Source organism: Drosophila kikkawai, chromosome 3R, assembly GCF_030179895.1.
Source record: "Drosophila kikkawai strain 14028-0561.14 chromosome 3R, DkikHiC1v2, whole genome shotgun sequence".
NCBI lineage: Eukaryota > Metazoa > Arthropoda > Insecta > Diptera > Drosophilidae > Drosophila > Drosophila kikkawai.
Genome location: NC_091731.1, coordinates 10942787 through 10956453, shown reverse-complemented (window position 1 = coordinate 10956453; position 13667 = coordinate 10942787). Strand labels below are relative to the sequence as shown.

The 13667-nt window shown below is 39.1% G+C and overlaps 2 protein-coding genes across 6 annotated transcripts; both read left to right on the top strand.

Moving 5' to 3' along the window:
- Positions 1–206: 206 nt before the first annotated feature.
- LOC108071340 (zinc finger HIT domain-containing protein 2) lies at positions 207–1964 on the top strand. 3 transcript variants are annotated; one of them, XM_070286946.1, is made up of 3 exons: positions 207–433; positions 511–706; positions 761–1964. In XM_070286946.1, the coding sequence occupies exons 2-3, from the start codon at positions 678–680 to the stop codon at positions 1923–1925; spliced, it is 1194 nt and encodes a 397-aa protein (XP_070143047.1). In that variant the 5' UTR covers positions 207–433; positions 511–677; the 3' UTR covers positions 1926–1964. The 3 variants fall into 3 exon arrangements, with proteins under 3 accessions (XP_070143047.1, XP_017017556.1, XP_017017555.1); XM_017162067.3 differs by having other exon boundaries at positions 207–520; positions 621–706; XM_017162066.3 differs by having other exon boundaries at positions 207–706.
- Positions 1921–10500, top strand: Synd (protein kinase C and casein kinase substrate in neurons protein Synd). Of its 3 annotated transcripts, none has more exons than XM_017162063.3 (10): positions 1921–2078; positions 4711–4817; positions 5444–5553; positions 7319–7656; positions 8418–8644; positions 8709–8829; positions 8896–9006; positions 9078–9277; positions 9398–9561; positions 9629–10500. In XM_017162063.3, exons 1-10 carry the CDS (start codon positions 2007–2009, stop codon positions 9739–9741), a joined length of 1563 nt encoding a protein of 520 aa, XP_017017552.1. In that variant the 5' UTR covers positions 1921–2006; the 3' UTR covers positions 9742–10500. The 3 variants fall into 3 exon arrangements, with proteins under 3 accessions (XP_017017552.1, XP_017017554.1, XP_017017553.1); XM_017162065.3 differs by lacking the exon at positions 1921–2078 and adding an exon at positions 3212–3229; XM_017162064.2 differs by lacking the exon at positions 1921–2078 and adding an exon at positions 3272–3290.
- Positions 10501–13667: the final 3167 nt, after the last annotated feature.

Genomic DNA, 13667 nt, shown 5'->3' with positions numbered 1-13667 from the left:
TTTTTTAAGACAATCAGAGTAAAGGAGTCATTTCCGACCATATAGAGTGTATATATATTCTTGATCATCATCAACCGCCGAGTCGATATAGCCATGTTCTTCCCTTCGTTTCAAGGGAAAATTTTCCACGATTTAAAAATAATCTTTTTGAAATTTTACCAATCATTTCAGTCAAACTAAAACTAAACACAACCAAAGTCATGATATATACCTGAATTAAAAATGTCTTTAATATGACATTATTAAAATTATAGTTATTAATAAAAACAAAGACAAAATTTTTACATAAAGCTGCTCTAAATTAGTTTATTTAATTTATTTATTTTTTTGTGGATCGGCTTTTTTTGCCCAAAGAGAAATGACATCACTGACTGTGGGCTGGAGACGGTTAACGGGTCTACTGCGCGATGTATTTTCACCCGCCAGCGGCGAGGTAACACTGAGGCGCGATGCTTGTAGTTTACCGGCACCTGTTCTCTAAAATGTATAATTAAATTCAATGTTTCTCAGAAAGTTGAAGGTAGACATGTTCGATGACACCATAACTGGACAGACAAAGATATACAATGAAACAATTGAAAATAATACAAATTCAATATTTTCCCACGTTCGGATTACAGTCATACTGTGGCAATCAGCTGTTCTCTACCGCATTATTTTGTTTGTTTTGATTGACCATGTCTGAGGCCGAGGAAAAGTGTCATTTGTAGGTATTTATCTCTTATTAAAAAACATATAATATTGTTAAGTATTCTTGCAGCTGCCGGGAAGTGCCCTTCAAGTACACCTGCCCCAAGTGCAATGCCTTGTACTGCAGCGTTGGATGCTACAAGTCCAAGGAGCACCTAAAATGCTCAGAGGAATTCTACAAGTCCTGCATACAGGACGAACTGGCCGGGGCCGCGACAACGCCAGACAAGCAGGAAGATATGCGGAAGATCTACGACATTCTGAAGCGGATGCGGGAGACGGACGACGGTTTTAATCCCCAAGATTTCGACACAGATGGGGTGGAGAATCCCTTGGATTCAGATGAAGGCGAAGATCCGGAACAAGGAGATGCTGAGGATGAAGGCGAAGAGGATGGACTGGCAGGTGAAGAAACCCTTGAAGGGGAAATGGAGGAAGACATTGCAACCAGACTGAAAGGCATCGATATCAACGATGCCGATGAGGTTTGGAGCCGGCTGACGACGGAAGAACAAGAGGAATTTCAGAAACTAATCACCAACGGCGATATCATGAAACTCATGCCTGATTATAAGCCGTGGTGGAACAAGCCGAAGAACTCTAAGATTGTGGTCATTCCTTCGCCGGAGGAAGCTGCAAAGAAAGAGCGCTCCATGCCTGAGATATGTGCGAGTATAGCCAAGTTCTCGGACATTTGCAAGAAGGTACCGTCGCCCTGCCTACATTACAATTTGTGGAACATCCTCAGTGCCTACGCATGCGTGGCTCGTTTCTTTGGCGGCGAGCAGAGAACCAACGCAAGCGAAGCTGTGGCTCACCTGGTGAATCTCAGCGCCACCCTAAAGTATGGCACCAACTTCGAAGATGCTGAAGATGCCATCATATCCGTGGAGATGGAGGCAATAACTACTGGAAATGGACCGGCCGGAGCAGCAGCCGTGGGAAGCGCCGGAGCGGGCTCTAACTTCCTAGTCGAGAGCAGAGAGCAGCTGCAGCAGGATGCCCGCCAGCTGATGGCCATGAGGGAAAACAAGCTGGCTGCTCTGAGCGACGTTCTTCATCTGCTGCAGCAGACCAAGGCGATGAGCAAGCGTAAGAATCCTCAGGAGGCAGAGTTCCAAAAACTATTTGCCCTGGCCAGCGGCAGTGTGGAGTTGGACCGCACGAAACTGTCCCAGCTGGCCCGAAAGATAGAATTCATGCTGTCTTATGTGGCGCGGGAGGAGGTCCTGTGAGATTTCCGTCAATATAAATTTACATTTTTCAAAATCCAACCGTTTTTTTTTCACTCGTCTTCTTAATTGGGGTTCTCGAAGATGAAGCTTCAAGATGGAACCTCTCCAAGATGGAACTTTTTTCATATGTTGCCCTCCTTTGTGCGCAGTATTGTAAGTAATTCATTAATACACCGGAATGTTTTAAAATAGGTGTAGGAAATGATTTTTTGTAATAAAGTTTTCAATGGGTATTTTTGAATTATTGAAAATCATATGCTCCATGAGCTCTGTATCATTTTGTAATTGAAGCAACAAATTTATTTCATTTAGAGTGAGATTTAAACTGTTTTGTATTTTTGCAGAAACTTGTTTTTGAACAATTAAAAATTATTATTCAGTATTGAATATGTTTTTTCTTTAGAAAAAAGATTAAAATTGTTAATATAAATATAAAATTAATATTATAAATTAAACAAATTTACTATGTACTCGAAATACTATAGGAATCATAACTTTTATAGAAAGCAAACACACGTTGATTAGCCGAACAAGGGCTTATTTTTCCGACGGGACTACCTTGTACAATTGTATCATGACCGATTCTACCCCATTTCTACATTTGACACGGTTTATAACCGCTAAGCCAACTCTCATCTGGTAACACTATAATTACAATTTTTAGCTTTGGTAACTCTTAATTTAAAAATTGTAGTCTGGTAACACTCTTTTTTACGCTATTCTGTAGAGCTGTAAAAACATCGATAGTGCCCCTACTCGATGTTTTCGATAGTGATAGTCCAAACCATCGATATTTTCGATAGTATCAATCGAATTATTATTTAATTTTTTATTTTGTTATTTAAGGGTATTTGCTTTACATTTTTTAATTGCGAGGTATGAATACAGCTGTGACAAAAACCATATAATTTATTAAACTATTAAAAACACATAAAAACACAAAGGTTAAAAATTTAAAAGATTTTGACTAAAATAATAACTTATATACTTTTTTTTATTCATTAGTTAGAAAACTTAAAAATTCTCGTATGTCGTTATAAGCCATTATCGTTTGCTTTCTGATGCTAAAATCGAGAACATTAAAACTTATAATGAAATACCAAGCAATGAAATGACTAAATGAATGAATTTTATTTTTATTGATTATAATTATAAACGAAAACATGATTATAAATTAAAAACGCGATACATCGATGGTGGAAAAAAAAAATCGAGGTATCGCGCAGCCCAGCCACTATCGATAATATCGATAGTACCATCGATGTTTTTACAGCTCTACTATTCTGTTATTTGGTAGTTATTTGGTAGGTCGCCGTGCTTTCCCGAAAACTTGTACCTGTGTACACCGTGCAAAGGATTAAATACGTATGAACAATTATGCTGCAGCAGCAACAACAACTCGGAACGGACTAGAACATTTCATGCAAACGCGGTACGCGTTTGGGTGTAGCGGAATTTCGCCGTTGTGTGTGTGTGTGTGTGCTGCGAGCGAGTCTGTTTGTGTGCGTGTGTCGGTGTGCGTCTGGCAACAACAGAAATCCAATTCGTACGCTTCGCCTACTAAGTAAAAATTAGTTCAAACCGAGAGACAATTTAATCGCAAGCCCCCCATCCTTATGTAAGGTGCCTGGATAGCGATGCAAATATTTACGGAAAACGGGAACGAGAAGTTCAAGTTAAAGATAAACGAGTTTCGGTCTTGGATGGCGCAAGGGGGGCGGGGGAGGGGCAGGTGGCTGCCGCTTATCTCCCAAGTGTGCGACGTGTTAGCCCAGGAGTGTGCGTGTGTGCGAGTGTGTGTAGCATACATAGAGATGCTTGTGCCGTAAAGTTGCTTATCTATCTCCACAAATATGCGAAGTATGCGTCAACCTGTTTGTAAACTTTCTGTTGGCAATTTCTACTGGCAATTCGCAAAGAGCCGCGAAACCAAAGTAGTTATGACTGCAGCGGCTAAATTTATACCGATGAGAAAAAACCTGATGGCCAGTGAACACCGTAAGCGCATCGCACATCGATGACAACAAAGTGCTGACGCCCAAATCAAGCCAGCTTGAGGGGGATTCAAGACCCGTCATCAATCTCGGCGTGCGTGTGTGTGTCGCTGTGATTAAATTCCAGCCACCTATGTATACATTTATGTATAAAACCGGTCAATGTCTGCCTGATAACATAGCCGTTATACGGGCCAGAGATGCTGAAGTGTGTGTGCCGCCGCCAACGCCTGCATTGTTTACAAACAGCTGACGGACATGCAGGGAAACTCCTTCCCCGATAAGATACGAGTTTTCCCTCGAAACTGGTCTTCTAAATATAATATTAATACAACCCGATCGCATGCGGAATGTCGGGGCACCAGTGAGTCAGAATCGATATTTCTCAGCCATTATCAATGGGGGCAGGCGGCCGAAACCCCAAGGCAAAAACTACGGCAGCTGATTAAGACAAGAGAATGAAAAAGTTCCATTACAGTTCTACCTGTTGCATCAAGGCCCAGGAATTTCTTAATCGCAGCAAATTAGGCAAACAATCAATTTGCCAAGCGGTATACTATATTGTTTAACAAACGATTTGTTGGCTCGAGATAAACACTACGAAAATACAAGTTTGCGTATAAACAAAGAGCGTATTTGTTGTTGTTGCTGCTGCTGCTGTATAGGGAAGTTGTTTATGGCGGCAGAGTCTATTTACGTAACCGCGGTAGAAACTCATATTTTATGACTAGTGTGTGCGGCTTATGCCTCGCGAGTGTGTGATTTATTAATATCGATATTGGAACCCACAGGAAATGTCCCACCATAGCGATGATCAGCTCCTGCAGGCTGGAAGCGATTCCTTCTGGGAGCCCGGCAACTACAAACGCACCACCAAACGGATCGAAGATGGAAACAAGTGAGTGTTGACCTTAAAACAAGTAGCCACAGGGATATAAACAAAAATAAATATACATTTCCACTGCACAGAGAAAAAGGGGCCTTAACTCAAAATTTCGCTATCAAGTTTGTTCAATATTTTAATATTATTCTTTAAATATGTCCTATCTAGTTTATAAATATCATCAAAGGCTTATTATGTACTTTATATTGAAAGAAGAAGAAAGGAATCTAGAAACTACATATATCCATATTTAATATTACCTTTTAGTCACATTTTTCAAGTCATATAAAGTAAATTCCATTATGAATTACCTGAATACCTTAATCAAGATATATAATTATCATAACATTCGTTTTGTTTTTGTGAGACAGAAATTGGGCTTTCGTCATCATAATATAAAATTTATAGCTTTATTAGGGTTAAGCTAACAATGCTGATATGCTAAATGAGTATGACACAGATGAGAGTTATTTTGATATGATAGCTAGCTGGCATTAATGAGCCGCTTGGTGGTTTTTCTCTGTGCATAAGCACTTGGTCCCCTGGGTCATTGCCAGCGACAGCAGCAGGCAGAGTCACTCGGAAAGCAAAGCCAAACCGGTTCGCATTATTTTGATTTCTGTCTCTCGTCTCGCACGCAGACTCTGCAATGACCTACAGCAACTGATACAGGAGCGAGCCGACATCGAGAAGGGATATGCGAAAAGCTTGCGCGCCTGGTCAAAGAAATGGGGTGAACTCATTGAGAAAGGTAAGTGACAATAGTGCGGGGGATCCAGTGGTGGGAGGAGGCATGGGATAACTCCTCAGGTTACCTTGCTGCCATTTGTTTACGCACTCGTTCACGCCCCGCCAAAGCCAAGTAGTGACCCGCTGGCAGCAGAAACGTCGTCTCCAGCGGCACCGTCTGCGTCACGTTGTCTTCCCACCGCCTCTTCTTCTTTTTGGCCCACTGGCTGTTCTTATTCCGCCATACATTCTGTACATCATTCTGGGCATTGTTGTTGCCGTTGTGCGATAAGTGGCTTAAGCTATTAATGGCTTTTTTTTTTTTCGTTGTTACCTCGTTTTTGTCGGTTGTGGAGAACCAAAGCCCCGCACTGTGGTTCCAAAATCGCCAGCCCCAATTTATTTAAACATGTTAATGAGCCGGCATCGCCGAATGTTTAGATGAACTTAAATATTTGTTTACATTCATTAAAAGAAAATTAAAGCGGAAACAAAGCATATTTTATTGCAAATATTGCCTAGTTTTTATGGCTAAATCCATTATAAGGATCTCTGATCTTTTTTTACTGAATTTAAGCTGATGAAGAACGCAAAAGGAGGAATTTCCAATATCCCATAGTTATTCCTTTGTTACTAATGATTTTTTTTTTCTTGTAAATAAACATATATGTTTTAAACACTCCCATTCACTCCCATTCATTACTTGCCTTATCATCTACTTCCCTTTCATTTCTTATAACCAACCTACTTTGTTGGTTTTGAATGAAATTTCCTTGAATAACCTGGCGCCTAATGGCATAATTGTCTAACAAACGAAGTCCATCCCATTCCATTGCCTCGGAATTGGGTCTCCAGCCATTTTTGGCGGATGTCCGGCACAGTGTGCGCGCTTCTTCGTGAAATGAAATCGAGTACAGCGCTTGCAAAGTTGGAAACCGCTTTGCCTCATTGCTGCTGCTGCTGCTCTGTTGGCTCTATTGCTGCCATTTGCTGTGACCGCCTCTGCACGGAATTCTGAGTGTCCACTTTCACAGTAACCAGCAATGGGCAATTGCAAAAGCGGCTACCTACCACTTCTTCCGCCCCCTTCCTCTGCCCGTGGCCACTTCTATCTTCTGGCCAGCGGAATTTGCCTAGCTGCGTCTAGTCAAAGATACAGATACGAATACACAGATACAGATACTGATGCGAAGACTGAGACTGGGAAGCAAAAGTAGAAGCAGAAGCAGAGGCAGACGCGCTGTCCAGCGGATCACCAAACCGGCACCAAAGCGTCGCTTGAAATGGTTTCGAAAATCAATGCGACGGGAAAATAGAACGAGTTATTTCTGTGCTAAGCGTCTCAATTTCTATATCTTGGTATATGTGTGTACGCTGGCGGGGTTTTGGGGCTAGTGAGTCGTTAGGCAAACGAGTTTCGTGCATTGCCAATTATAAGACGAGCATCATATAAATTTGATTACGGTGCGCGCTGCTAGCTCTTTGTTAGCGCCCAATAAAAAATGCCAAAAATGTGCGCTGTTCTCTGATCGCAGCACCCATACAAGCGCCCATTCCTACAACGAGCGTTCTCCCCAAGCATATTTGTGGCTATAGCTAGCCATATTTGTAGCCGTAACTGCGACTGCGGCTGATTAGATAAACCCGTGTGCGCCGTGTGCCTGAGGGCCCCGCGATGACGTCAGCGCGCCAACACCTCGACTTGGCGACACGCTTGTAATCTCCTGTTAATTGAGAATTGGATGGCATAAGCGATGTATAAACACATTTTTGATTTCTTCTTTCAGGTCCGGAGTACGGAACCACGGAGGCAGCCTGGAAGGGTGTGCTGACGGAATCGGAGCGCATCTCCGACGTTCACATGAAGATCAAGGATAACCTCTGTAACGACATCAACAACCAGATCAAGACGTGGCAGAAGGAGAACTATCACCACACTCTTATGCAGATCAAGGAGCGCAAGGACCTGGAAGATCTGTTCAAGAAGGCCCAGAAGCCCTGGGCAAAGCTACTGTCTAAGGTCGAAAAGGCCAAGGCAGACTACCATTCGGCCTGCAAGACGGAGCGCAGTGCTACCAACCAGGAGCGAAATGCCAATGCCGACAGCTCATTGTCGCCCGATCAGGTGAGAATCTGACAAGAGCTTTATACTATGATCAAAAATATCTAAAAAATGTAGATTTTTGATTTATATTTCGATTATATATCTAAAAGAATATCGATTTATCGCTCAATTGTTTTAACTTTAGAATACGATTCATATATAGTAAAACTGAAATTAAAATCGATTTTATAATCGATTAACACATTTTTTAAAATTATTTTTTAAATTATATCGATATACATTTTCAGAATCGATTTTATCGAAAAAGTTATATTCTTATGTAAACTCGTGGAAATGTTAAATACAAAGATGAACATTTTTGGTTTATTGTTATCGATTATAAATTTTGCACTTTATGTAATCCAATTTTTCTGGAATTTGTTTTTCTGGAAAGAAAGGAATGCTATTTAATTTTAGAAATGTCACATTTCCGATGTCATATTAAAGGTGAAGAACTCCAATAAGTTCATATTTAAATACCAATATCGATAGATAAAATGCAAAATTATTTCCGTTTTCGATTTTAATCGATTTACTTTTTTAAGAAAAAATTGATTCACTGAAAATCGATTTATTTCCAGCTCTAATATATAGTTTTTCTCGTTAAAATGCCGATACAGTATAGATATTTAGATTTTTTGTTCATCCCTACAAGAAACCCTGCTTTTTATTGATAATTCAAAACTATACTAACTTTTATTTGTATTAATAATATCCTAGATTATTGTACTTATTATTATTTTACCTTATTCCACTACTGATATTTTGCTCTCCTAAATCAGGTGAAGAAAATGCACGATCGAGTGCAGAAGACCAAAGATCAAGTGCAAAAGTGCCGCGAGAAGTACGAGCAGTCGATAGCGGAAATCACCAAGTACAATTCGGTGTACATCGAGGACATGACATCCGTGTTCGATAAGTGCCAAACATTTGAGAAGCAGCGGTTGCAGTTCTTCAAAGAAATCCTATTTAACGTGCACTCGTGTATCGATCTTACCAAAGTGCAAAGGTGCGTGGCCTAAGCCGCATTAAGTCTTACTTTGGCTTAATTTCCCATTTATGTTACTCCGCAGCCTGCCCCAAATCTATGAGGAGTTCTACCACACGATCAACAATGCGGACCAGCAAAAAGACTTAAAGTGGTGGTCAAATAATCATGGTATTAACATGGCCATGAACTGGCCGTCATTTGTGGTGAGTAGAAGCTACCATGTTGGGCCATAGGTCGGGCGCCTAATGGAACTTCCGGTTTGTTAACAGGAATACACGGAGGAGTTCCGTGACATTGCCAAGGGCAACAAATCAAAAGAGGCACTGCCGGCAGCACCCATCACGCTCATCAATCAGCGACCTGTGGCCGAGGATGTGCACGTAAGCAGCGCCCCTCCTAAGCGACCTACGTACCCATTAATTAAAAGCATTCTACACTGATTCTCCGACAGGAATACTCCACAACAAACAGCCTGAAGAAGAACACCAGCACGCTGGGCAGCACCAGCAGCAGAGCGAGCGTGAAGAGCGATATTGTGGCCACGCAATCCTCAGCCACCACATCAGAAGCCAAAACATCGGCGGCGGCTGCCGGCACAGCGACAGCGTCAGCTACGCCAGCGGCGGCATCGAATCGCAATCCGAGCGTAACGTAAGTTGAAACAGTTTGTATTGTTTTGAATTACACTCGAGTGCTCGCCTGGGCCAGAGACACGTCGCGTTGGATGCGCTCATTTTCATTGAACTAATTGATTTCAATTTGTATACACAGCAACGGCAACGGCAACGGCAAAGTCGATGCAAATCCGTTCGACGAGGAGGAGGAGTGGGACGAGGGCGACAACGTGCTGGTGGACAACGGTGAGCCGGGCGTGCCGGTCAAAGCGCTGTATGATTACGAGGGCGCTGAAAGTGATGAGCTCACATTCAAGCAAGGTGCGTTCCGGGCGAAGCCCTCCATATGATAATCCCTAACGCCCCGTTTCCCCCTTTATGCTTTCAGGTGATGTTTTCGAGAAGCTCGAAGATGAAGACGAACAAGGCTGGTGCAAGGGACGCATGAATGGTCGCGTCGGCCTGTATCCGGCCAACTATGTAGAGATATTCAACGCGTAAGAGGGCGGGCGCAGCAGTGGAAGTCGTTAAGCAGATATAGATATATACAACCATATACGTATATATAGATATACACCGAGGTTAGAGACGCATTACGAATTGCGTATACAGTAGAGCAGTCGTTGATGAAATATTACCATACATATGTATTAGAAATTGTTATGAGCAATCGCTTGCACTACGCGTACTCTGTGCGCGATAGTGCGGCCTCTGAGGTGTTGGATATCGGGAGGAGTAATTCTTTTAAATAAAAGATGCTCCGGTACCGATCAGCCAACCAACCAACCAACCAACCAACCTACCAATCAACTCACCAACAGTAGCAATGGCGGCCGTTAGCAGGCCGATACGAACATACGGATATATGTAACAAAAACTTAGCTAAAAGTCGTCAACAGAACAATAAGTGTAAACGTCAATGTATGCAATGGCATTACGAATTAAATGTATTATGTAATTTATATGCTATGTATAACAACTGAAACTGAAATTATGTATTTTTTGTCACGATGCGGCGCATTTTTACTCCCCCCACTGGGCCGTAGCCTCTTTTGTGGTCGTGGCCAGCCGGGGGACGCAGCAAAATCTTTGGCAGATTTGGATATTGTACATGCATAGCATTTGTAATGCGTTTCTTGAACATTTTATTATTTATGAAGTTTTGTGTATACATACATATTGGATTATGTATACGTATATTATTGTACTTGTACATTTTTAAATGACTTAAATTATTGAAATAAAACAATGAAAACACAAGTTGTTGCTTTTGTTGGGATTTCACAGTATTCTACTACTTTTGTTAGGATTTAAATTTACGGTTTTCAATTTGAAACATAATTTTCTATACTGCAAGGCACACACCGTAATAATAATCAGATATAATAAACAACATATTTATACCCTTGCAGGGTATTATAATTTCAGTCAGAAGTTTGCAACGCAGTGAAGGAGACGTTTCCGACCCTATAAAGTATATATATTCTTGATCAGCATCAACAGCCGAGTCGATCTAGCCATGTCCGTCTGTCCGTCTGTCCGTCTGTCCGTCTGTCCGTCTGTCCGTCTGTCTGTCTGTCTGTTTCTACGCAAACTAGTCCCTCAGTTTTAAAGCTATCTGAATGAAACTTTGCATATAGTCTTCTATATACTCTCACTGCTATATATGTCGGAACGGGCCGGATCGGACGACTATATCATATAGCTGCCATACAAATGTACGATACATTTCTAGAAAAAAATTTATAACTTTGCTGTTTTTCAAAATTTTTGCTCCATTTTTTAGATATGGCCATTTTATATTATTTCTGAATTTTGGTAAAAAATGTATGCAAATCGGCCGACTACATCATATAGCTGCCATAGGAACGATCGAGAAATAAATAGGAAAAAAAATTATAGCTTCGTTGTTTTTCATCGTATGTTTATCTACTCTGAGATATAAGCTTTTTTTATTATTCTAGAATTTTGGTATAAATTTCATAAAAATCCATATAAACGATCTGTAAATGTAGAGAAAATGTAAAGCTGGGAATGTAAAACTGTAACTGTCAAACTGTAAACATAATAAGTATAGGTAAAATGTAATGATGTAATGTAATGTAAGTGTTTTCAGCATTTAAATCTATAATATAAACATAAAAACCAATCTGCAAGGGTATACAAACTTCGGCGTGCCGAAGTTAGCTTCCTTTCTTGTTTAAAAGATATTTTTTTTTTAACCCTTTAGGCCATAAAACGGCCTTGAGGCACTTATTACATTATTCACAATTCAAAAAATAATAAAACCTACGTTTAAATATGTTTAGCAGTTAAGAATAGATGCTTAATTAAGTATGTAAAGGACTTTTGAAAGCTCTTAGAAGCTTTTAACGGTACTGGATTTTCTTTTGATTTTAAAAGTTAAAATATAAAAATTAACTAAAACGTTGATTTAAGGAAGGTTAATTAGTAAAATAGAATTACAGATATGAAAATATGTTATATGCATGCGTTGTAGCAGTGAAATAGTGATAGGCACCTATTTAATTTTTTCTCGCCTTAAAGGTAAACGAAAGGTTCTACCTTGTTTTTGAATAGCTTATTTGAGTTTAGAAGGCACAAATCACTCTAGAAAAAAATTATTTCTTTTAATTTTTTCCGTTATTGTGGAAAGTGGCATTAGAGGGTTAATATAAAACAAATTCTATAGCAGTTTCTAAGGTGTTAATGTCACTAATATTTAATTAACTTTATTTATTTATTTTCTTTTGATTGTATCATCGTCTTACGCTTTAACTGCATATTGAGTATATTTCTCGTGAACAAAATTATTTAAAAGTTTGTACTCAAGAGCGTTTTATATTATCGGTTATAAGTAAGAATAATACGGGTTAAAGTATGCTTTTGGGGATGAAAGTATAAGACCTAAGTAATGTACGGCTTTTCTTATAGCTTAAAAATAATTTAATAAACATTTCAAGTAAACTTAACGTATTTTTTAAGTTCCTGGTCGAACACATATAGGATGCCACAAAAACTAAATTATCTTTAGGTCTTAGGCCAAACGCATACCTTTAATAATAAATGAATATTGATATGACCTTTAAACGACTGATGTACCCGGTATTCAAGGTTTTTTTTCCTTAAATTAAAACTCTTAGGACTGAAACCGACGACTCACTATCAGCGTTTGTTGATCATTGGAAGTGTGCTCAAGGCTGGTCCACTTGCAAAAATGATGAACCGGTGAACCTGGAATCTCTTTAAATTAATGTCTTCTTATGAGGGATAATAAAACAGAAGTAGATAATATTTAATGTGATTTATTACACTCAGTTAACTAAGTCTAGTAACACGACTGTTATGCATGCGGTCAATTTACCGTAAAGACAAAACCTTTTAGCAGTATAATATTACGATATGACAAACATTTATTATGGCGAAACGGCTAAAGTTTAGTTAATGAATTAAAAACCATATAATAACACGACATTTGAATAGTTTTTGATAAATTTTGTATTAAAAAATATTTAGAGGTAGAGGAGTTATAGGGAATCTCCCGAGTCGCTTCCAAAAAAAGTTGGTTTGCGGTGTACATCCTAACTGTCCATAAAATCATCCGATCTTCAAAAATTATACCTCATTCGGTAAAGGATAAGTGTCCCGAGGTATTCACGAAGAGTTTTTAGTTTTAAAATTTTTTTCCTGATTTTTTATCAAAATTTGAAGTCAAAACCCCGATTTTTGACTTAAAAATTAAGTTAATTTGTTAAATAAAAAATATAAGAAAATTAAAAATTAAAAAAAGCTCGACGTGAATACCTGTAGAATTATCTAAAGAAGTTATGTTCCAAATTTCAAACCGATTGGTTCAGTAGATTTTGAGTTATCGTGTACACCGATTTTCAAAATGGCATTTTTCAGGAGAGCGCTTTAAACTTTGTGATTCTCATGCATTGAACACCAAGCGACCTTCGTTCAACTCCGCATAACTTCGTCAATTTTACTCTGATCGATGTAAAACTTGGACACAATATTCTTAAGATATTAGGCCTTATAAATAAATAAAATAAAAAAAAATTTACGAAAAAAAAAATTAAATACCTTAACCTCCCCCCCCTCTAAGAAATTTAAGGTAAATTTTTGAAAAATGTTTTGATCAAATTTAGTTTTATTAATTCACAGTAAAAATACTGTGATACTGCGTGAATAATTTTAAATATATTTAACGAAAACAGTTTCTAGTAATTTTAGCCAGGTAGAATTTGTAGTAGTAGTAGTACCTCGAAAATATAATCAATAGAATTTTTATTCATCGATTATCTGCCTTTACTGGCAACCATAGGTAGAATTATTACAATGCCATATGCAGTGTGAATTTTAACCTTCACAGAACTGTAATCACTACACACAAATGATATTGACGTTTTGCTCTTTTGGGAAGC

Bases quoted from the DNA above. Each gene is read 5' to 3' on its own strand.
- LOC108071340 (XM_070286946.1), top strand. From the start codon at position 678: ATGTCTGAGGCCGAGGAAAAGTGTCATTT. The intron at 707-760 runs GTAGGTATTTAT...GTATTCTTGCAG, and splicing joins GCCGAGGAAAAGTGTCATTT to CTGCCGGGAAGTGCCCTTCA.
- Synd (XM_017162063.3), top strand. From the start codon at position 2,007: ATGAAGCTTCAAGATGGAACCTCTCCAAGATGGAACTTTTTTCATATG. The intron at 5,554-7,318 runs GTAAGTGACAAT...TTCTTCTTTCAG, and splicing joins GGGTGAACTCATTGAGAAAG to GTCCGGAGTACGGAACCACG. The intron at 9,562-9,628 runs GTGCGTTCCGGG...TTATGCTTTCAG, and splicing joins TGAGCTCACATTCAAGCAAG to GTGATGTTTTCGAGAAGCTC.